The 22,746-nt window shown below is 48.4% G+C and overlaps 1 protein-coding gene across 2 annotated transcripts in view; it reads right to left on the bottom strand.

Moving 5' to 3' along the window:
- The window catches only part of DDX21 (DExD-box helicase 21), a 156,898-nt gene that overhangs the window by 110,448 nt on the left and 23,704 nt on the right, over nt 1–22,746 (bottom strand). For both annotated transcript variants that reach the window (XM_029609157.1, XM_029609156.1), the window contains exons 3-5: nt 21,304–21,379; nt 20,448–20,626; nt 847–964 (exon numbers count right to left, since the gene is read on the bottom strand). In XM_029609157.1, the coding sequence (XP_029465017.1) occupies nt 847–964; nt 20,448–20,626; nt 21,304–21,379 (373 nt within the window). The remainder of the gene's footprint in view (nt 1–846; nt 965–20,447; nt 20,627–21,303; nt 21,380–22,746) is intronic.

Here is a 22,746-nt window from a genome sequence, read left to right on the forward strand (position 1 = left end):
AGGTTGGAAAATGAACACACAATTTTGCCGGTGTCCGTTTCCTGAACCTGTGGCTGTCAGCAGGTTTGAAAACAGATGCCGGTAAAATTGAGTGTTGATTGTCAGACCCGCTGACAGTCATCCCTAGCGCCTCTTTATTAGCGCGCGACCTCATTTAAATAGAAAATCTCACGCCCAGGAGAGGTGCATGGGCGCTCAACACAGAGCACTGACTCTTCCGCACTTTTTAATGAATCAGCCTGTAACAGCCTACAGGTGCAGCTCTACCATCTCTAGAGTCAGAGAAATACTGCAGGTGGCACTCTCAGTTAAGTAGCAGTGCCTCAAAGTTTTGTTCTGACTCCATCTGCTGGAAGGGATGAATAACCCACTGGTCTGGACTGACATGAGTATGCTCAGGAATCCACCTTTTCCCATAGTTTAGTTACAATAAATTTAAATGAATAGGGGCATATGAATAGCTTACAATTAATTAGAATGTGCAAATTAGGGTAGATTAAGAATCCAGTATGAGAGACCCACTTTTGAATAGATTAGACCCAGTTGTGTATAATATAGTTCCTTGTCAGGAGTTTAGGTAGCTGGCCTGGAAGAAGAAGGCCTTGAGGGAAGGCCTGAGTGAAATATACAAACTTCATTGTACTTGCGTTATATTTATTTTTTATTTATTTATTTAAAATTTTTATATACCGGCATTCATGATACAATCACATCATGCCGGTTTACATAGAAAGCTATGGATGCATACTTGCACTTATATTGCATGTTATAGCCTTTGTCACCACAACATACACTAATATATGCATTGACTTATATACTATGATACCAGCACACACTTATGCTTACACTGGGTGTTATATGCTGTGCCTCCATAGAAACAAGCAACTGACAGCTTCTTGGTGACATCTTTGAAGTCCCTTGAAACCTGGATTGCCAGCTCTCTTGTTGGAGCAAGAACCAAGACCTAGAGAAAACCAGACAGATGATCAAACTTCAAAAAAAAAAAAATCTAAAAAGTTCACCATCTAAACTAAAAATTTAACCATTACTTACTTAGAAACCTCTCTTGCAGAGCAGTGTCTGCAAGTGCTAGCAAATCACAATAATCTGGACAAGACCTGGGTTTGATTCCTAAACATGGCTTTGTTTGGCTCCTTAAACCAGCTGTGAAGGCATAGCACTGGGGGGCCATGGCACAGGAGTCTCAGCTATTGTAAGATGCACATGTATCAGGGTTCAGAGATTTAAAAAATGAAGAAAAACCCCAGGTAGTTGCAAATGAAAGTTCTTGGCCCAGAACAGAATGTTTCTACTTGACCTAGAAGCTCAAAGGAAGAGGAAGAGGAGAAAAGTGCTGGAGAAGGGGGAAAAAAAAAAGCATAAAACATACATTCTGCCTTCTCACCCCCCCCTCCCCCCTCATAAAACCCCACAATGACGGAGGAGGTATGAGATCTAGTTTTCCCATCAGATACTGAACAAGCAGAATGTTTCAGTAATCTCTGTGCAGAGCTTCCATCATCACTAGCAAGAGGACTTTTAATACAGGCTTCACTTGCTGTGAAAATTGATGTCTGCAGAGAAACTCAGCATTTGCATTTTCCTAGCTAGGGACCACAGCTGAACTGTACTTGATAAAAAAAAAAACAAAAAACCCCAAAGAGTCGTCGTGCAAGTTCTATTTCTTTTTTAGATCTAATTTCCTTTCCTGTAAATTTCTGTCTTCAATAAATTTCACCAAGCTGGTGCCCTAAAGTGGCACAGAAAAATGGGGAGAATAAAGCCATTATCTGCGAGTAGGTGAAAAACCTAAGAAAGGGAGAATGGAAGGTGCTTCAAGTGTATTGGAAGAAAATAATGTGATGTAAACAGGAGAGAAAAGGAGATGGCAAAGTTCAAACATAGACTAACATTTCTGTGTAGGCTTCAAGAGTGGAATTTTAAATATTACATTTCATTTTAGGTGATTTACCCTCATTTTGTCCCCCACCACAAATGCCATGACCTCTTTTCCTTTCGGGGGTGAGGAGACAGAGAGAGACTGCAGCACTCTACTAAGATTCACATTTTCATTTTTTGTAATTATCTTTTTATTGTAGACCCATTACAGCTGACAAGAGTATCAGCAGGAGTACCGTACATAGAGCAAAAGTGCAACCATATATCTGTAACACGGAACAAAGCTAACAATCAAACTAAATAGTCATGTATATCTGGTTAACAGAGAAGGAAAAGAGCTGAAACGAGTACAGATACCCCTTCATGTCTGGAAATCCTCAAATGTGGTCCCCCCTCCCCATCCCCTACCGCTTAATGATCAACCAGATTGGGAATCAGTCCATTGTTGATAAACCATCCATGTTTTGTGAAAGGTTCCCAGCGAGTCTCTCCGCAAGGCAGTAAGATACTCCATATATCAAATCCATTGCAGTCTTTGTAGGACCGCCGTCAAGGTAGGTGCTTGTACCTCTTTCCGGTGTTTAGCTATTTCGCTGTGGACCGCATGAGCCAGCATTCTAATAAAGCGATTTTGTTCAAGCGGCCTCTCCTTTTCAGGAATATTCAGTAGAACCTCTTTGGGACTTAACTGGAAGTTCATATGAAATAAGTCTTGGAGCCATTTCTCTACTTGTTCCCACAGTAGTCGAATAGTCGTGCATTTCCACCACATATGATAACAATCACCTTCCTGTCCACAATGTCTCCAACACAAGGAATTCCCTCGTAGCCCCATCTTATGCAACTTATATGGAGTGAGATACCACCTAAACAACATTTTGTAACTATTTTCTAACATGGGTGCCGCTATAGAGCTATGACTGATCGCTAAAAACACAGGTCCCATTCACCCTCTGTGAAGGTATCACCCAAATTTTTTTCCCATGCATGAATATGGCACAGATTATGTGACAAGGCCCCATTTAGCACATTATAGAGTTTGAAGATAACCCCTTTGACTAAAGGAGCAGTATCACAATATCCTTCCAAGAGCATTTTCCTCTTATTTAAATCTGCTCGTACTTCCTTAGAAAGGAGAAAGTGTCGTATCTGCACGTATGCAAAATGATCAGAAGGACGCAACTGGTATTTATTGCTTATTTCCTCAAAAGGTTTCAACCCTTGATCAAAGCACAATTGCCCAATTGTAGATAACTCCTTCTCAGCCCAAGTCTGAAACACTTTCCCTTCCCTCCCCGCTGGGAAAGTCTCACATCCCATAATCCTAGTGGAATATAAGTACCGCCGCTCACCTAAGAATTGTTTCCTCCAACGCTGCCATAAGGTTATCGTGGCAGCCGTGCAGGGCGATATGTAAGATTCACATTTTCAAGGGAATAACAACCAACCATTAAAACAAAGTTTCCACCTCATTTAGTGGCTCCTCCTTTTCTTACCTCCTACGTTTGTTAACTTGATGTGAGCAATGAATGCTTGAAAGAGGCAAGCGGGAAGACAGCAATAGGGTTTTAAATGTGATGATGCTGTTCGGGCTTGCTAGATTTGCACATTAATTTGAGTGGTTCTCAGACCCAAACCTTGAAGCCCCTAAAACAGGACCGATTTTTAAGGGTGACAGAAATATGCAGAGTAACCCGGCTTTTTAGACCAAATGGATCAAGACTTTTTTATGAATATTAATGGTTGGTATAGGAAAATTAGTTTCTTACCTGATAATTTTCGTTCCTGTAGTACCAAGGATCAGTCCAGGACACCTGGGTTGTGACTCCGCACCAGTAGATGGAGACAGAGCAAGAGCTGTCGGGCTCACCCATATATGGTCACACTCCTGTCACAGCCCCTCAGTCTTACGTAATGTCAAAGTAGCAAAGGATAACACAAACCAAAAGAGGGATCCCTCCCCAACAGGGAGCAACGACAAAACCCCCAACTGGAACAAAACTCTCAATCGAGAAAGCAGAACAGAAAAACCGAAACACTGAAAACCTACGAGCGGACTCTCCATGTCCTCAGAGCAGCACGGGCGGGATCCTGGACTGATCCTTGGTACTACAGGAACGAAAATTATCAGGTAAGAAACTAATTTTCCTTTCCCTGTACGTACCAGGATCAGTCTGGGATGTACCAGAGCTAACTTACCGAGGGTGGGAAGCAGAGAGTCCCGCACGGAGTACCCTCTCTCCAAAACCCCCAGCAGTGTTCTGAACATCTAGCCGGTAATGCCGCGTAAAAGTATGCAAGGACTTCCAAGTAGCCGCCCTGCAAATTTCTTGGGGCGACACCTGAGAAGATTCCGCCCAGGAAGCAGCGTGCGACCGGGTCGAATGCGCCTTGAGACCCTCAGGCACTGGCTTCCCTTGTACTATGTACGCGGAACCAATGGCCTCCTTGAGCCATCGGGCAATTGTCGTCCGGGAAGCCATGCCCCCACGCTTTGGACCTGAGAACAGAACAAAAAGATGATCCGTTACACGGAACGGATTGGTGACTTCCAGATAGCGGAGAAGTGTCCTCCGAACATTCAACCTCCGCAAATCCCGCAGCCTTGACTGCGACGCACCCCGGACGCTGAAAACGGGAAGCTCAATGGACAGGTTCAAATGAAACGCCGAAACCACTTTGGGCAAGAAGGAGGGGACCGTTCGTAAGGAGACCCCGGAATCCGAGATCCTTAGGAACGGTTCCCTGCATGAGAGCGCCTGCAACTCGGAAACACGGCGCGCTGAGGCAATAGCGACAAGGAAGACCGTCTTCAACGTGAGATCCTTGAGGGCTGCCCTCTTCAAGGGCTCAAAAGGAGCCGAAAACAATGCAGAGAATACCCAATTGAGGTTCCAGGACGGGCATGGAGGACGTAAGGGAGGACGGAGATGTTTGGCCCCCCTCAAAAAACGTGCAATGTCCGGGTGCAGTGCCAAGGAGCCCTTCCGCCCCTTGCCACGCAGACATCCAAGTGCTGCCACCTGGACCCGAAGGGAACTACACGAAAAACCTTTAGCCAAACCAGCCTGTAAAAACGATAGAATATCGGATACAGGAGCCGAGATAGGATCCACATTGCGCTCCGCACACCAGTCATCAAAGACTGCCCAGACATGAACGTAGGCCATAGAAGTAGACTGCTTTCTGGCCCGCAACAACGTGGCGACCACCGCATCCGAATAACCCTTCTTCTTCAAGCGCTGCCTCTCAAAAGCCATGCCGCGAGACAGAAGTGATCCGCATCCTCCAAACAAACGGGGCCTTGCCGAAGAAGCCCCGCCAACCTTTGAAGACGAAGGGGCGATGCCACCGACAACTGAATGAGATCTGCGAACCACGGGCGTCGTGGCCACTCTGGCGCCACCAAGATCACTTCGGCCGGAGGTAGCTCTATGCGACGAAGAACCTTGCCGATCAGCGGCCGAGGAGGGAACACATACAGCAGTACGTCCAGCGGCCAGGGTAGAACTAACGCGTCTACTCCTTCGGCCCCTCTCTCTCTCCGACGGCTGTAAAACCTGGGCGCCTTTGCATTCTGCCATGTGGCCATGAGGTCCATGTGTGGCGTCCCCCACTGTTCGCAAATGAGGTGAAACGCCTCCGGTGCCAATTCCCACTCTCCGGGATCCAGATGATGACGACTGAGGAAGTCTGCCTGGACATTGTCGACTCCGGCGATGTGAGACGCCGCTATGTTGCTGAGGTGGTGCTCCGCCCAGGCTAGCAGAAGCTGCGCCTTCTCCGCCACTAGTGGACTTCTCGTCCCCCCCTGACGGTTGATATAAGACACGGTGGTGGCATTGTCCGACAACACTCGAACCGCTTTTCCTCGCACAAGCGGCAGAAAAGACTGTAGTGCCAGGCGAACCGCCCTGGTCTCTAGGCGATTGATGGACCACCGAGTCTGAGCCAAGGGCCATTGGCCCTGCGCCGACTTGCCCAGGCAGACTGCTCCCCAGCCGGAGAGACTGGCGTCTGTGGTTACTACTGTCCACTTGGGCACTAACAGGGAGACTCCGCAAGTCAAGTGGTCCGCTTCTAGCCACCAGTGAAGACTGGCCCGCGCCTGGGCCGTGAGCGGGAGTGGCAGATGAAACTCTTCGGACACTGGCTTCTATCGGGAAAGCATCGCTGATTGCAACGGACGCAGATGAGCAAAAGCCCAGGGGACCAAAGCTAGCGTTGAAGCCATAGAACCCAAAACCGTCAGGTAATTGGATACCAGGGGAAGCCGAAGCGACAACAAGCGGCGCACCTGCCCCTGAAGCTTGAGGACCCTGTCCTTGGATAGAAAGACCTTGCCCCTCTTCGTGTCGAACAGGGCCCCCAAGTACTCCAGAGACTGGGTGGGTGTCAGATGACTCTTGCTGAGGTTGACAACCCAACCCAGGGACTGCAAGAGCGTGAGGACTCTGTTGACTGCTTGTCGACACTGGACCTCGGACTTGGCCCGAATCAACCAATCGTCCAGGTAGGGGTGTACTAGGAACCCCTCTCTTCGGAGGTGAGCCGCAACCACCACCAGCACCTTGGTGAATGTCCTGGGAGCCGTGGCCAGCCCGAAGGGAAGAGCCTTGAACTGATAATGCTTGCCCAGAATGCAGAACCTGAGGAACCGGTGGTAAGACGGCTGGATGCCGATATGATGGTACGCTTCCGTGAGGTCCAAGGACTCCAGGAATTCGCCGGGGTGCACAGAAGCAATCACCGACTGGATCCTCTCCAATTTGAAGCGGGGAATGCGAAGGCATCTGTTTACCCCCTTGAGATCTAGAATCGGCCGTGAAGTACCGTCCTTCTTCGGCACGATGAACTAAATGGAATCCTTGCAAAATCTAACACGTAACCGTGATTTATCACGTTGAGGACCCACTGATCTGAAGTTATCTTGGCCCATTCCTTGACAAACAACTGCAGCCGAGCTCCCACGTTTGGAACGACCGACTGAAGCTGAAGCGAGGGATGGACCGGCCGCATCTCATTGGGAGGCCTTGGAGGTCGAGCCCCCCGGGGTTCCACCCTGACGGCCGAACCGCTTCCCCCGAAAGGACTGAGTCCATGAGGACGACCGTGAGGAACCGGAACGATCGGAAGGACCTGCAGACCTCTGGGGACGTGACCTCCTGCTACCACGGAAACGGGCTCGGTTGGAGAAGGAGGATCGGGCTCTGACCCTATCCTCAGGCAACCTGAAAGCTCTGTTCTCGCCAAGAGACAACATCAAATCGTCCAACTCCTTGCCAAACAATAATTTCCCTTTAAACAGCAGGGCCCCAAGATGCTCTCTCTCCGAAGCCTTGGACGAGCCATCCGCGGCCCAATTCCGGAGCCAGAGAAGCCGACGGGCCGACACTGCCGAGACCATGGACCTGGCCGAAGTACGAAGGAGGTCATGTAGGGCATCGGCACTATACGCTATTGCAGCCTCCAGCCGATCTGCTTGTTTGGCCTCCGCTTCCGAGAGACCTGCATTAGCCTGGAGGACCTGAGCCCATCTCAAACTGGCCCGCATTGCGAAGTTACTGCAGATGGCTGCCCGGACCCCCAATGCTGAAACTTCAAAGATTTTCTTCAGCTGCACCTCCAGCTTTCTGTCCTGTATATCCTTGAAGGCCGTAGCTCCTGTAACCGGAATCGACCTCTTTGTCACGGCGGACACCGCAGCATCCACCTTCGGTAGTCGGAGAAGTTCCAGCGCATCCTCAGGCAACGGGTAGAGCCTGTCCATAGCTTTACTGACCTTTAGGCCCAACTCCGGAGTGTCCCACTCCCGGAACAAGATATCCGAAGCCGTAAACAGACAGGGGAAAGCTACTGCTGGACCCGTGAGACCCAGCAGTACCGGATCCATGTTCGCTGCCTGCCGGGGTACCACCGGCAGCGCTTCAACCCCCAGTTCCTGGAGGATAGCTGGAATAAGCGGGGTTAGTTCCTCTCTGTGGAACACCCGCACCACCGTTGGGTCATCACCCTCGACGGCCGGCGTACCTTTCCCCGCTCCCGGTTGAGAAGGACTCCCATCCGTCGCATCGCCGGCCCCCCCCAGGGGCTCTGCGGCCAGGTCATCTTCCTCATGGGAGGTAGAATCAGAGTCCGTGTCCTGCGGCATTCCTCGCACAGGGCGCTTCCGCCGCGTTGCGTCGCTCTCAGAGACCGCCGAAGATCTCCTCTTCCGGGATCCAGCTGAACTGCTGGATCCCTTAACTTTCCTTGGCCTCCTTTTGCTCCGTTTATACTTTAAAATTTTGCGCAAAAGTAGCGCAAAATCGGATGAGCAGGAGGACCCAGAGCCTGCAGTTTCCTCTTCAGGCCCGGACCCCTCTTGGGACCGGGCCTCTCCAGGGGCTTTCCCCGAGGGACGTCGTTGTGGCGAAAGCGCGGAAGGCAAGCCGCCATTTGCGACTGCTCCCGCGTGGCTTCCCTGACTGTGGCCAAAATGGCCGCCGTTCCCGCGCTAAGCGGGAACGGGTCCCCTGGGCCGTCAGCAGCAGCGGAATCGCGAGGCGGCGAACGCGGCGCCCGGGATCGGCCCTCCTGAGAGACCCCCGACGAACCTTCGCTCCCGGTGGCACAAGACGCACAGACGCTGTCCCGGGAGAGACGAGAACGCGCCGAGCAGCAAGCGCGGCAGACGGATCCCCTCAGCATGCGGCCCCGATGGGAGGAAGGCCCCTTTAAAATGAAATCGAAAAACGGCGCGGGCGGCGACGAAGACGGCCCCCCCCCCCTGAAGAAACGGGGAGCCGGCGCGAAGGAGAAGCCGCGGCACAAACAAAAACAGTCAAACACTTTTTTTTTTTTTTTTTTTTGTAAAGAAAAACCGCCGCTGTCCACAGTCCTGTTGCAGCAGGGGTGAGTGAACCGGGCTCCCCGGTGTCACCCCCGACGCTGCTACTTCCCTAGGCGGGTCCTCGACCCTAGCAGCGGCCTCAACCAGGGGGGGATGGTCCCCTCAGAACCTTCCAAACCCCCCTGGGAGGCAGGACCAGCGGGGATGTATCCTCTCAAGAGGAAAAATTCCTAACTTTTTTTTTTTTTTTTTTTTTTTTTAATACCAATCAAATTCCAATTAAAGAAAAGAACCTGAACCTTAACAACCAAAAGGAAAACCCAAGGGAACAGCCAAAACCCCCAGGGACCAGGGCTGTGACCAAACCTGCACCATCTACTGGAGACAGAGTAAGACTGAGGGGCTGTGACAGGAGTGTGACCATATATGGGTGAGCCCGACAGTTCTTGCTCTGTCTCCATCTACTGGTGCGGAGTCACAACCCAGGTGTCCTGGACTGATCCTGGTACGTACAGGGAACATGAAAAACAGACCTGTTTAGAGTATCAAGGACTGGATTTCTTAAATAAAGCTAAAAAAAATCCATGGGTTCAAGAATTCCCAAACTGGGTCAATCCAAAATGTCCATCCAACCCAGCACCCCATATTCAACCATGGCAAGTAATTGATAGGTTCTTGGAGAAAGTTGATAGGGCATGTGGGAAAAATCTTTGCCTCTGCTGTCATACCCTTCTAGTTTCAAACAATTATGGTCATGGAACCAATTGAATCAACTATTGTTATCAACAGAAAAATATGCACTCCAGCTACAAGTTTTCCCAGAGATGACTAGGATTTCCCCCTACAAGCAATAATGCAATTAATTTGACATAATCACTGGATGGTTCTCCAAGTAAAACTATTACAGTACCATTTAACGTTAAAAAGGAAAACTATAAAGTGAAGAAATTTACAAAAAAATTAAGAAGAGCAGTTGCGAAGGTTAAACGTTTGCACGAGGAGACATAGCCATTGTTTATAAAAGACTATCTTGGTAACCCAAAGATGTATTCCATGCATTAAAAAAGATAAAAATGTAAAACAAAACTCCCATAAGCATGGTTTAATAGTGAGGTGAAAGAGGCTATTAAAGCCAAAGAGGGACTCATTCAAAAAACAGAAAGCAGAACCAAAAGGAGGAAAACAGAAGAACAAAGACACTAACAAGTTAGATATAACAGTAATAAGGCAGGCCAAATAAATTTGAATAAAAGCTTCCCATAGGGTTAAAAACTAATAAAAACATTTCAAGTACATTTAAAGCAAAAAGCCTGTGACAGGGAGTCTGTTGATCCTCCAGATAAGCAATAGGAACTCTCCCGGTTGTACTGCCATTATCACGGAGCGCAGAGTTTCCATGCAGAAATAAATTACCCATAGGTGTCGACTGACACTGAGGTCCAGGATGGAGCGAAAGGAACCCTCCTTCTTAGGTACGATGAAATAGATGGAAGAACGTCCCGTATTTTCCTGTAGCACAGGTACTGGAATTTCAGCCCTCAATTTGAGGAGCCTTATCAAGGTAGATACTCCACATTGCATTGTAGCCACTCTTACTCCTGTGTATATAATTTCTATATTTATAGAGTGTTCTATATGTGATCCATGGCTCAACCAGTATTTACCTTGTTAAGTTTATTTTGCTAAACCTCTGTCATCTGCACTTTCAGTTACCCAAGTTTCCACAACCCCTGTTTATTGTAACTTATCTCCTTCCTTAATGTTAATGTTATAATACCCCTGTTCCATGTAAACCGATATGATATGATTCATGAATGTCGGTATAGAAAAGAGTTAAATAAATAGACTTCACTGCCTGCTTCTTGTGCTGGGAGTGGCAAGGAGACATCATAAACATGTCCCAAGGAGTGCTGCGAAACTCCAGTGCATATCCTTCTCATATGACAACCAGTACCCATTTGTCTGAAGTGATCTCGACCCATTGCTGGTAGAAGAGGTATAGTCAACCCACTATTTCCTTGTTCCATGGATAGGTCGACAAAACTTAATTGGGGAGTTCGGGGGAACCCAAACCTGCCCCTCTCTTGGGCTGTCAGTTCCGAAAGGACAGACCTCCCTGAGGACCGAGGCCTCTGAAATGCCGAGTTTCTATAGAGCCAGAGGCGCCCAACGCTATCGGATCGACCCCTCATAAGTGAGGGGTTCTTTGACTGCTTTCTCTTATCTGATAGCCAAGGCACTGGAGATTCACCCCATTTACTGGTCAGCTTTTCCAATTCACTTCCAAAGAGGAGTGATCCCTTAAAGGGCATCTCTGTGAGGTTTGCCTTAGAGGTCGTGTCTGCTGACCAATTTCGCAGCCATAGCTGTCTTCTAGCCGCTATCACTAAGGCCACTCCTCTGACCGAGGTACAGATTAGATCTGAGCCCACATCAGCTAAAAAGGCAGCGGCAGGCTCCATAGCTTCTCCGGAATACGCCTTGGAGTCATCCACCTCTCTAGAGAGGAGCAGGCATGAGCAAGCCACTAGGGCAAATATGTAAGGTCATTGCTGTCACATTCTTTAAGGCTGCTCCTGCCTCCACTAGGATAGTAGTTTGCTTCAAAACAGCGCAGACCAGCACATCCACTTTATGTAAGTGCAGGTGTTCTCTCGCCGCCAGATCCAGTGGGTATAGAACTTTTAATGCTCAACCACCTTTAAAACTCGCTTCAGGGGTGTCCCATTCCAGGTCAATCAACTCCTAGATGGCTTCCAGTACCGGAAAATAGCAAAAGGCTTTCTGTAGAGACGCCAGAATGGGATTCTTCTTGGGTTCTGTTATGGAGTCCATCCCAGGAACTCCCAGCATCTTCAGAGTTTGGGAAACAAGGGCCGGCAATTCGTCTCCATGGAAAAAACCTAGCATGGCCTGATATGGCTGTAAACCTGGAGGAATTTCTCCATCTTCCAAGGAATCTGGATCTTCTTCGTCCGTGCTGTCCGAGTCCCTGCCAGGAACATCCTTGATGAGGCGAGGTGAGGCATGTCTCAAGGTCTGCCTATAGCACTGGGAGAGGGAGGCCTTATTGGCTGTGGCTCTGTCTAGACAGGGGCAAGAGAAGCAGGTTGCGCCTGTAAGAAGGCTTGAAGGCCTTGAAAAAATTCCACCCAAGAGAAGGCCGCCGGGTCCATATCTAGCCCAGGAAGAACTGGAGTAGGTGCTGCTAAATTTCCCTCTCCTATGTAAGACCCAGCCCCGGGATTATTCAGATCCAGGGTGCTTCTGGTTAAGGTTGTGGCTGACCCATCCTCCGAATGGGAAGAACCGGGCTTGGTAAAGTCTGGGGAGGTCAACTCTCCTTGGGCCTCCTCACACTGCTGACATAAGTAAGAATCCAGGTCAGACTGAGAAGCCCTAATATGGCAAGTAGCGCAGAGAGAACGGCGCTTATGTTTCTTTGTTGCCGGAGCCATTAGAGAAGGCAGTTGCGAATTCAGCCAGCTCACGTTTGAAGACTTTGTGAACACAGTTTTCAGGTTCTGAGCCCATGCACTCGGGAATTCTGCACCTAAGTAGTTGTGTGCGTAGACCGTGCACATATGTATGCACGCGTTGTTGTGCGCACACAGCGTGTGCACGGAGCCAGCATGCACCATGTTTACCAACGATGTATGGAGGGAAATGCAAGGTGCAAAAAACTATGCACAAGATGGCGCTGCCGCGGCCTACAACGCAGTGTGCCGACTAAGTCTGAAGCAGGACCTAACCCACTGGGGGCCTGTCAACCCAGATGCCTACTTCCCTTTACAGCAATGGATCGGGAATGACATCAGTACGGAGTGCCAAGCAAGGAGTCCGGAGGAAGTCTTACCAAAACCCCTCCAACGTCTCTGAATGGGAAATACTTTTTTTTTTTTTTTTTTTAACTTACCTTGGCTCAGTGCTTACTGGCTGAGTACAGAGAAGGTCCCCGGCTGCAGAGAGAGAGAGGGCTTTGGCAGTCACCGCCGCACTTGGCTTCCTGCACCCACTGCCTTTCAGCTGCTTCAGCAGCAAAGTCTATACCAGAAACTTGCTACCGAACCAAGGCACATCTCTGAGGCATCTTGGAAATCGCCTCAGGAATTCTTAACTGGGGGAGGGATCTTTAGGTATCAACGAAGGTGAACAGGGCTCAATCTTTCTCTAATTTAAAGGTTAAATTTTCTCTTCTAAAGAGTACAGCGATCCCGATAGGGAAAGCACGTCCACATCTGCTAGGAGACGGAGAGATACTGAAGGGCTGAGGTCACTGCAGGGGTGTATCTAAGGTGATGTCAGCTTTGAAACCTGACTCAGTCTCCATCTGCTAGCAGGGGAGCATATAACCCATTAGTCCTGAGTCCATCTAGCTACATGCTAGGAAAAAGGAAAAATAATCCCAACTACAGGTACAAAATGCTAGATTCTATATTAGAAATAACCAGCCAGGAAAAGGATCTTGGAGCCCTTGTGAACACTACGTTGAAATTCTCAGCTCAGTGAGAATTTCAACGTAGTGAAATTCCTAACGTGCTATTTGCTTTGTTGGCCTCACTGAGGCCAACAAAGCAAATAGCACGTTAGGAATTATTGGAAAGGAATGGAGAATATCATAATGGCCTCTGTATCAATCCATGGTGCAACTGTGTGCGGTTCTGGTCATCTCATCTGAAAAAAGTCATAGTGAACTAGAAAGGTACAGAAATGGGCACCAAAAATAAAGGCAACAGATCCCTTTATCAAAAAAGACTAAGCAGGTCAGGGCTCTTCAGCTTGGAAAAGAAACATTCAAAATGGGCTAGAAGTTTATAAGAACATAAAAAATTGCCATACTGGGTCAGACTGCGGGTACATCAAGCACAGCATCCTGTTTCCAACAGTGGCCACTCCAGGCTATAAGTACCTGGCAAGTACCCAAACACTAAGTAGATCCCATGCTACTGTTGCCAGTAGTAGCGGTGGCTATTCCCTAATTCAACTTCATTAATAGCAGTTAATGGACTTCTCCTCCAAGAACTTATCCAAACATTTTTTAAATCCAGCTACACTAACTGCACTAACCACATCCTCTGGCAACAAATTCCAGAGTTTAATTGTGTGTTGAGTGAAAAAGAATTTTCTCTGATTAGTTTTAAATGTGCTACTTGCTAACTTCATGGAGTGCTCCCTAGTCCTTCTATTATCCAAAAGAGTAAAAAGAAAATTCGTTCTTACCTGATAATTTTCATTCCTGTAGTACCACTGATCAGACCAGACTCCTGGGTTTTGCCTCCCCTCCAGTAGATGGAGACAGAGAAAGTTTCGACAGACTCTGCCTTATATACCGGGGTGTCACACACAGTCTGCCAGTATTACGTAATGTCAAAGCAGAATGGTTTAAACCAAACTAACTATATACAGGAATTGTAAACTTAAAATGGATCACTGACCCCAATTGTAAACCAGCACCATTAAATAGGAGAAACCGGATTGATCTGTGAATCAGAAATAAATAAATGCAGAAGTAGCGGACTCTCCATTACCTTTATGCAACAAGCGGGCGGGACTTTGGACTGATCATAGTTACTACAAGAACGAAAATTATCAGGTAAGAACCAATTTTCTTTTCCCTGTACGTACCTGGATCAGTCCAGACTCCTGGGATGTACCAGAGCTTTCACGTACCGGGATGGGATCCGGAGAGGCCTGCTCTCAACACACCTGCTCCAAAATTTTCTCCCCTCGGATCTTGGACATCTAGTCTGTAATGCCGCGCAAAATTATGCAAGGACTTCCATGTAGCCGCTCTGCAAATTTCTTGCGGCGAAATCTGTTGACAATCCGCCTAAGAACGTGTGGAATGCGCCCTAAGCCTCACTGGTAAGGGCCGACCACAAAGCAAATACGCGGACTTGATCGCCTCTTTCAGCCACAAGGCTATCGTGATCTTAGACGCCATATTACCCCGCTTTGGACCACTCCAGAGGACAAAGAGGTGGTCTGAGAGTCTAAAATCATTGATAATGTCCAGATAACGTAGCAGAGCACTGCGAACATCTAACTTTCTCAAATCCTTTGAGAGAGGATCCGACCTGTCCAGATCGGAAAAGGACGGGAGTTCCACCAACTGATTCAAATGAAAGGAGGAAACTACCTTTGGAAGAAACGATGGGACCGTTCGCAAAGTAACCCCTGAATCTGAAATCCGTAAGAAGGGTTCCCGGCATGACAACGCCTGTCGCTCGGACACTCGACGTGCAGAGGAAATCGCCACAAGGAACACCACCTTCAAAGTGAGGTCCTTCAGAGTTGCCCTTTTCAAAGGCTCAAAAGGCGGCACACACAAAGCAGTAAGGACTACATTCAAATTCCAGGATGGACATGGTGAACTCACTGGAGGGCGTAAATGTTTAGCCCCTCTAAAGAAGCGAGAAACATCAGGATGAGCAGCCAAAGCCACCCCTCCTATGGCCCCGCATAGGCATCCTAGAGCTGCAACTTGGACCCTCAAGGAACTACAGGACAAGCCCTTAGCTAATCCCACCTGAAGGAAATCTAGTATATCTGACACGGAAGCCCGGGTGGGAACGCATCACAACTCAAAAACCTTCCAGACACGCACATAAGACAGAGACGTCAAGGCTTTGCGTGATCTCAGCAGAGTAGTCACCACCGCGTTGGAGTAGCCTTTGTTCTTTAGATGCTACCTTTCAAACGCCATGCCGCTAGACAAAAGCGATCAACCTGGTCGAAACAGATGGGCCCCCTGATGAAGCAGGTTCGGGAAGTACGAGAACCGCAGTGGACCCTCCACCGCAAGATTGACCAGCTCCGCAAACCTCAGCTGGTGAGGTCACTCAGGAGCCACCAGGATCACATCCGCCGGGTGTTTCTCTATGCGCCAGAGCACTTTGCCAATAAGAGATCAAGGAGGAAACACAGAGCAGGACGGTTGTCAGCCATGGAAGAACAACAGCGTCCATGCCCTCTGCTCCTTTGGCCCTGCGACATGCAAAGAAGGGCGGAGCCTTGGAATTCTTGAACATCGCCATCAGATCCATGCAAGGCATGCCCCCATCTGTCGCAGATGAGTTGAAAGGCTCTGTCCGCCAGCTCCCACTCTCCAGGATCGAGCTGATTTCATCTTAGAAAATCCACGTGTACGTTGTCGACCCCTGCTATGTGAGACTCGGCTATGCTGACCAGGTTCCACTCCGCCCAACTGACTAACAGGCGGGCTTCCAATGCTACCGAGCGACTCCTGGTTCCTCCCTGACGATTGATGTAGGCCACAGTGGTCGCATTGTCGGACAGCACTCTGACCGACTTTCACTGGACAAGAGGTAGGAAGGCCTCCAAGGCCAGTCGAACTGCTCTGGTCTCCAGACAACTGATTGACTACAAAGACTCCTCCAGAGACCATAGCCCCTGCACCAACTTCCGTAAACAAACCACTCCCCAACTGGAAAGGCTGGCATCCGTGGTGACTATCTTCCATTCCGGAACCACCAAGGGAACGCCACGACTCAGATTATCCAAGAACAGCCACCAATCCAGACTGGACCGAGCGGACTCCGTCAACAGCAGGGGGGCGATAGAACTGTTCGGAAACAGGACTCCACCGGGAAAGCAATGCTGATTGTAAGGGCCGCATGTGAGCGAACGCCCATGGAACTAGCTCCAGAGTCGAGGTCATGGAACCTAGAACTTGCAAGTAATCCCAGACTCTTGGAGGATGCTTTGCCAAAAACATCCTGACTTGCCCCTGTAATTTGACAATTCGGTCCGACGTTAGGAAAACTTTCCCCTAACGGGTGTCGAACAAAGCTCCCAAAAATTCCAACGATTGGAAGGGGGTTAGGACTTTTGGCCCTGTTGACCACCCAACCGAGAGTGTTCAACAACTGCAGCATGCAGAGGATCGCTGTCTGACAAAGAGCCTCGGACTTCGCCTGAATCAGCCAATCGTCCAAGTACGGATGTAACAACAAGCCTTCTCGGCGCGGTTGTGCTGCCACCACCACCATGATCTTGATGAACGTCCTGGGGGCCGTCGCAAGGCCGAAGGGTAGAGCCTGAAACTTGTAGTGCTGTCCCAAGATGGAAAATCTCAGAAATGTTTGATGATCCTCCCAGATCCCGATATGCAGATATGCCTCCGTCAGATCCAGAGATGCCAGAAATTCTCCCAGCCAAACTGAGGCAATGACTGACTGTAAGTCTCCATGCGGAAGCGGGGGATTCGGAGACATTTGTTGACCCGCTTTAAATAGAGAATGGGCCGGAAGGACCCCTCTTTCTTTGGAACGATGAAATAAATGGAGTAACGGTCCCTTCGCTGTGCTAACGGAGGAACCGGAACAATGGCCCCCAGATCGAGAAGGCGGTTCAAAGTCTGTTTTACCGCTTGATGCTTTTCGGCATACCCGCATGGGGAGACCAGGAACTGCGGGTTGGGCCAGCGTGCAAAATCTAAAGCGTAGCCGTGTTTTATCACCAATAGTACCCATTGGTCCGATGTGATTTTGGCCCATTCCTCGTAAAACAGAGATAGTCTGCCCCGTACCACCGGTACCAAGGAATGGGCCGGCAGGCCATCATTGTGCAGCCTTACTGCCTGGAGTTGTTTGTGAAGAACCAGGTCTGCCGAAACACCGCCCACGAAAGGGCTGCAACCAGGCTTGCTGTTTGCTCGTATTCTGCCGAAATGAAGTGGGCGTTCAGGACGTTAGAGACTTTCGACTCCCTCGGAATTGGGACCTATAAGAAAAAGCGCCTCTGGATCTTGGTCTGTCTTCTCGCAGGCGGTGAGAACCTTACTTTCGCCCAATGACTGAATCATGTCCTTCAATTCCTTTCCAAATAGTAGCTTGCCTTTAAAAGGCAAAGAACCCAACTGGGATTTTGAAGACACATCCGCAGACCAGTTCCGTAACCATAATAATCTCCGTGCCAAAACTGCCAAGACCATGGAGCGAGTGGAGGTTCGTGAAAGATCCATAAAGGGCATCAGCACTATAAGCCACCACCGCCTCGAGGCAACTAGCCTGCCGAGCTTCATCCTCCGTAAGGCCCTCGTTGGCTTGCAGCTGTTGCACCCAGCGGAGTCCTGCTCTTAAACCAAAATTGCTACACATCGCCGCCCAGACCCCTAGGGCAGAGACTTCAAAAATCTTAAGCTGCAGCTCCAGCTTGCGATCCTGCAGGTCCTTGAGGGCCGTACCACCTGTGACTGGAATAGTAGTTTTCTTCGTGACCGCAGAGACTGCCGCATCCACTTTCGGCAGTCGTAGAATCTCCAAAGCTTCCTCCGGCAGAGGATAAAGCTTATCCATTGCCTTCGTGACCTTCAACCCCAAATCTGGGGTATCCCATTCTCAGAAGAGCAGGTCCGTAGCAGAGAAATGGATAGGAAAGGAGGTAGGAGGACCCTGCAGGCCCAACAACACCGGATCCATAGACCCTAAGCGAGACTCTTCAGGAGGCACCTCAATCCCTAACTCTCCCAAAATGGAAGGAATGAGAGGCCCAAGTTCCTCCCTGCGGAACAGGTGGACCACCTTCGGGTCGTCACCCTTGGCCATGTGGTCCTGTCAAGCAGTCCCCTGCTACTGATCTCTGTCGCCCTCTACCCCCCTCAGGGGCTGGGCTGGTATATCCAGATCTTCCTGGTCTGGAGTATCGGAGGCTGTATCCGAATCCTCCTGTGGCAGCATGGACCTTAAAGGACGCTTCGTTTTTGAGGACCCTCCTTGGTCTGTCAACCGGGACCACTTATGTCCCTTAGAAAGTGGCACTGAGGGACCCCCAGTTTTAGAAGTGCATTTCTTAGTGGCCTTTTGAGCCTTAAAGGCCCTATGCATAGCCAGAATAAAATCTGAGGAGAAGGAAGAAGACGACTCCTCAGATTCTGTCCCAGTGTCATTATCCTGCCCTGTTGCATCTGCCCTCGCAGGAGAAACAGGCCGCGGAACAGGCTGCCGAGGTGATGGGGGGGGGGGGGGGGGGGGCAGGGAATGCCCATCCCCTGCCGCGAGTTGAAAAGCTGAGGAAACAACCTAAAATGGCGCCTTTTCCCGCGCTCAGCGGCAAGGGCCTAGCAATAGACACCGGCAGTTCCCGGAACGCGATCACAACAGATCTCCGGTGGAGAACCCCCCCCCCCCCAACGGGATCCGAAGTCCCCTCACCTCCGGGGATGCAGGCTGAGCACAGAGTGGCATGATCTAGTCAGGTATAGTATACAAAATAAAAACCTGGATAACCAATTAGCCAATGTAGATCAGGACCGCAGGTTATGCCTCTCAATCTGCGGGAGTCAGAGAAAATACCGAGGGATCGCAGGTGGCACACCGGTATATCTAGGGGGTGCCTTTCAGCTTCTCTCTGACTCCATCTGCTGGAGGGGAGGCATAACCCAGCAGTCTGGACTGATCCTAGTACGTACAGGGAACCTTTTTTTTTTTTAATGGAGAAAAAAATGAAGCGAAACGCTCCCCAACCGCCATGGCAAAAAGAACAAAGGAGAGCCTTGCGAATCCGCTGCTTAAACATATTTATATATATATATATATTTTTTTTCCCCAAGTCACTCAAACCTACTCCGCTGTCCACAGATCGGGTCCTGAAGTGGTCTGGCTGGGGTGAGTGATCCGGGCTCCCCAGTATCACCCCCCAAGCTAGGCTGCCTACACAACCAGGGGGGATGGTCCCTCAAGACCTGCCAACCTCCTGGGAAGCTAGAGACCATAAGCTACCTTCCTCGCTGATTTTCTTCTTTTCTCTTTTAATTTTTTTGCAATAAAATAAACTAAACTTCAGCAAACTAACAAACTGTCTCTATTGCTTTTTTTTTTTTTTTTTACCAAGTAATCAGTACAGACTTGAGTTTTGCCCCCAACCATTTGCTGGAGACAGAGTAATACTGGCAAACTGTGGGCGGAACCCTGGTATATAAGGCAGATTCTGTTGAAACTTTCTCTGTCTAAATCTGCTGGAGGGGAGGCAAAACCCAGGAGTCTGGACTGATCCGGGTACGTACAGGGAACAACCGATTCACATCTACCCATTCTAGACCTCTCAAGATTTTATCTTTCATATCCCCCCTTAGTCGTCTCTTCTCCAAGCTGAACAGCCCTAACCTCTTTAGCCTTTCCTTATAGGGGAACTGTTCCATCCCCTTTACCATTTTGGTCACTCTTCTCTGCACCTTCTCCATGAGTGCACTGGAACATGTAAACATGTATTTGAAAGCGTACATAACCAAGGCGATACATGCCATGAAACTAACCAGATTTAAAACAAATCGTAGAAAAGTTTTTTTTTTTACTTAATGCACAATCAAGCCATGCAATTTGGTACCACAGGACTTGGTCAAAGCAACTAGCAAAGTGGATTTTTAAAATGTTTTGAATAAGTTCCTGGAGGAAAAATTTTGAAACAATTATTAGTGTCAGGTTGACTTGGTAAAATCATCACTTATCCCTGGGAGTGAGCAACAAGAAACAGATCTACTCTTTGGGATCTACTGGGTACCTGTAACCCAAATTGGCCACTGTCAGATTCAGTGTGCTGGGCTCAATGGACCTTGGTCTGACCCACCACGGCATCTCTTAGGTTCTCATGAGTTTCTGAAGACGCTATAATCCTAAAAACTATGCATTAATCCCAACCACACCCTTCTTGTCTCCACACAGCACGCCACTTGCAAGCTCTATGTCCATGGAATTACCTTGGGCGCTCTGCCTCTCCTGGGCACTTGGGCCATTCCCTGAAGCTTTTCAATTAAGGGGATTGCAAAAGAGAAGGTTTTCCCTGTTCCTGTTCGAGCCTGAGCAACCACATCTTTTCCTTCATAGACGTGCTGGAATGTTTTCACTTGAACAGGGAACAAGTAGGTCACACCCCTGGCTGAAAAAAAGGAAAAAGGTTTATCATTACATGGTGCCTCAAAACTGGAACCACAATGAAAGAGGAAACTAGTACTTTAGAAAGTAAACTGGGATCTCAGTTCCATCTTCCATAAAACAGTCAAAGTTTCACACTTCGGCTTCGAGATGAGATTATATATATATATATATATATATATATATATATATATATATATATATATATATATATATATATAGATATATATATATATATATATATATATATATATATATATATATATATATATATATATATATATATATAAACACACAGGTCTGGAAACAACCACTCAGCAGTCATATCATTTTTTTTTTTTTATTTTAAATAATTTATTACCCACCCCTCCAATGTTCGGAGGAGGGTACAAAAATATTCATAAAAGTAAACATAATGTAACATAATAGATGCTAGTCACACAAATGTATCGTTGCACCTTTTCACATACACATGGTGCAACAGTAGAAGGATTAATGCTAAAGAAGATAGGCAATACTAGAGCTTCCAGGATCCATGGACCTTATAATCCAATCCTCCCACCCTACAGCTGCCCACCCATCTATCCTTTGCTTTTCCTAATCAATTGTCCCCAATAACCCAGCCCCTGTCTATGATCCCACTACTCAGTCCCTAATCCACCATTTCAAGAAGGAAATTACCATTTAGAAGTTCAATGGTTTGCTTGGAAATACAGAAGTTGGAGAAGGCACCTTCTTTCTGTTCTGCTGTTAATTCCTGTTAAATTAAGAAAGAAAAGAAAAAGAAAACAACATTTCATCACAGCAGGAAACGATTTTTAACCATGAGCTGCTCTCTTCCCCCACCAGCACTCCCAACTTCCCCCACCTCCCCTCAAACTGGGTCCAAACTATGAACGTCTCTGCCCCACCCAGTGCTCCAACTGCACATCTGAAACCCTTCCCCTGCTGGTCCTGAACTTGCTAATCCCCCTTGCTCGGTCTGCACACTGGTAGCTCTCTAACTATATCCCCTTCCCTTGCCCTGCTATTCTCTCTCTCTAACCATGCCCCTTTCCCAGGCACTATGTGGTGCCAGTTTTTCTCTATCTCAATTTCCCTTGGGTCTGCACTCAGAGATGCTCTCTAACCAGGCCCATTTCCAACTGCAGGGACTGGAAAAGAGTCATAAGAACATAAGACTTATCATACTGGGTCAGACCAAAGATCCATCAAGCCCAGTATTTCCAAAAGTGGCCAATCCAGGTCACAAGTACCTGGCAGGATCCCAAAAGGCAGGCAGATTCCATGATACTTTTCCCAGGGATAAGAAGTGGATGTCTGCAACTCTACTGAATAAAACATCTATGGACTTTTCTTCCAGAAATTTGTCCAAACCTTTTTAGACACAGGTACACTAACAGCTTTCACCACATCCTCTGGCAATAAATTCCAGAACTTAATTATGCAGTGAATAAAAAAAAATACTCTTAATAGTTTTAAACGTATCACCTAATAACTTCATTGTATCTCCCCTAGTCTTTGTACTTTGTGAAAGAGTAAACAGATTAATATTTACTTGTTCCACAACACTCATTTTATAGACCTCTATCATATCTTCCCCAGGCTGAAGATTCCTAACCTCTTTATTAGCCCTTCCTCACAGAGGAATCATTCCATCCCCTTTATCATTTTGGTCACCCTTCTCTATACCTAGAGCAGGGGTCGGGAACCTTTTTGGCTGAGAGAGCCATGAACACCACATATTTTAAAATGTAATTCCGTGAGAGCCATACTAACTACAACCCCCCCACCCCCCTGACCCCCCAAGACCTGCCAACAGTCCCTGGTGGTCCAGCAGGGGGTCCAGGGCTCGCAGACAAATCTTTAATAAAAAAGTAAAAATCTAACAAAACCCCCCCCCCACCCTCCTGATGCCCCCAAGACCTCCAAACTTAATTTACTACAACCCTCCACCCCTCCTGACCCCCCCCAAAGCCTGCCAAAAGTCCCTGGAGGTCCAGCGGGGGTCCAGGAGCGGTCTGGGAGCGATCTCCTGGACTTGGGCTATCGGCTGCCAGTAGTCAAAATGGCGCCGACGGCCCTTTGCCCTCACTATGTCACTGGGGTCGACCAATGGCAGCA

This window comes from Rhinatrema bivittatum, chromosome 7 (genome assembly GCF_901001135.1).
Source record: "Rhinatrema bivittatum chromosome 7, aRhiBiv1.1, whole genome shotgun sequence".
NCBI lineage: Eukaryota > Metazoa > Chordata > Amphibia > Gymnophiona > Rhinatrematidae > Rhinatrema > Rhinatrema bivittatum.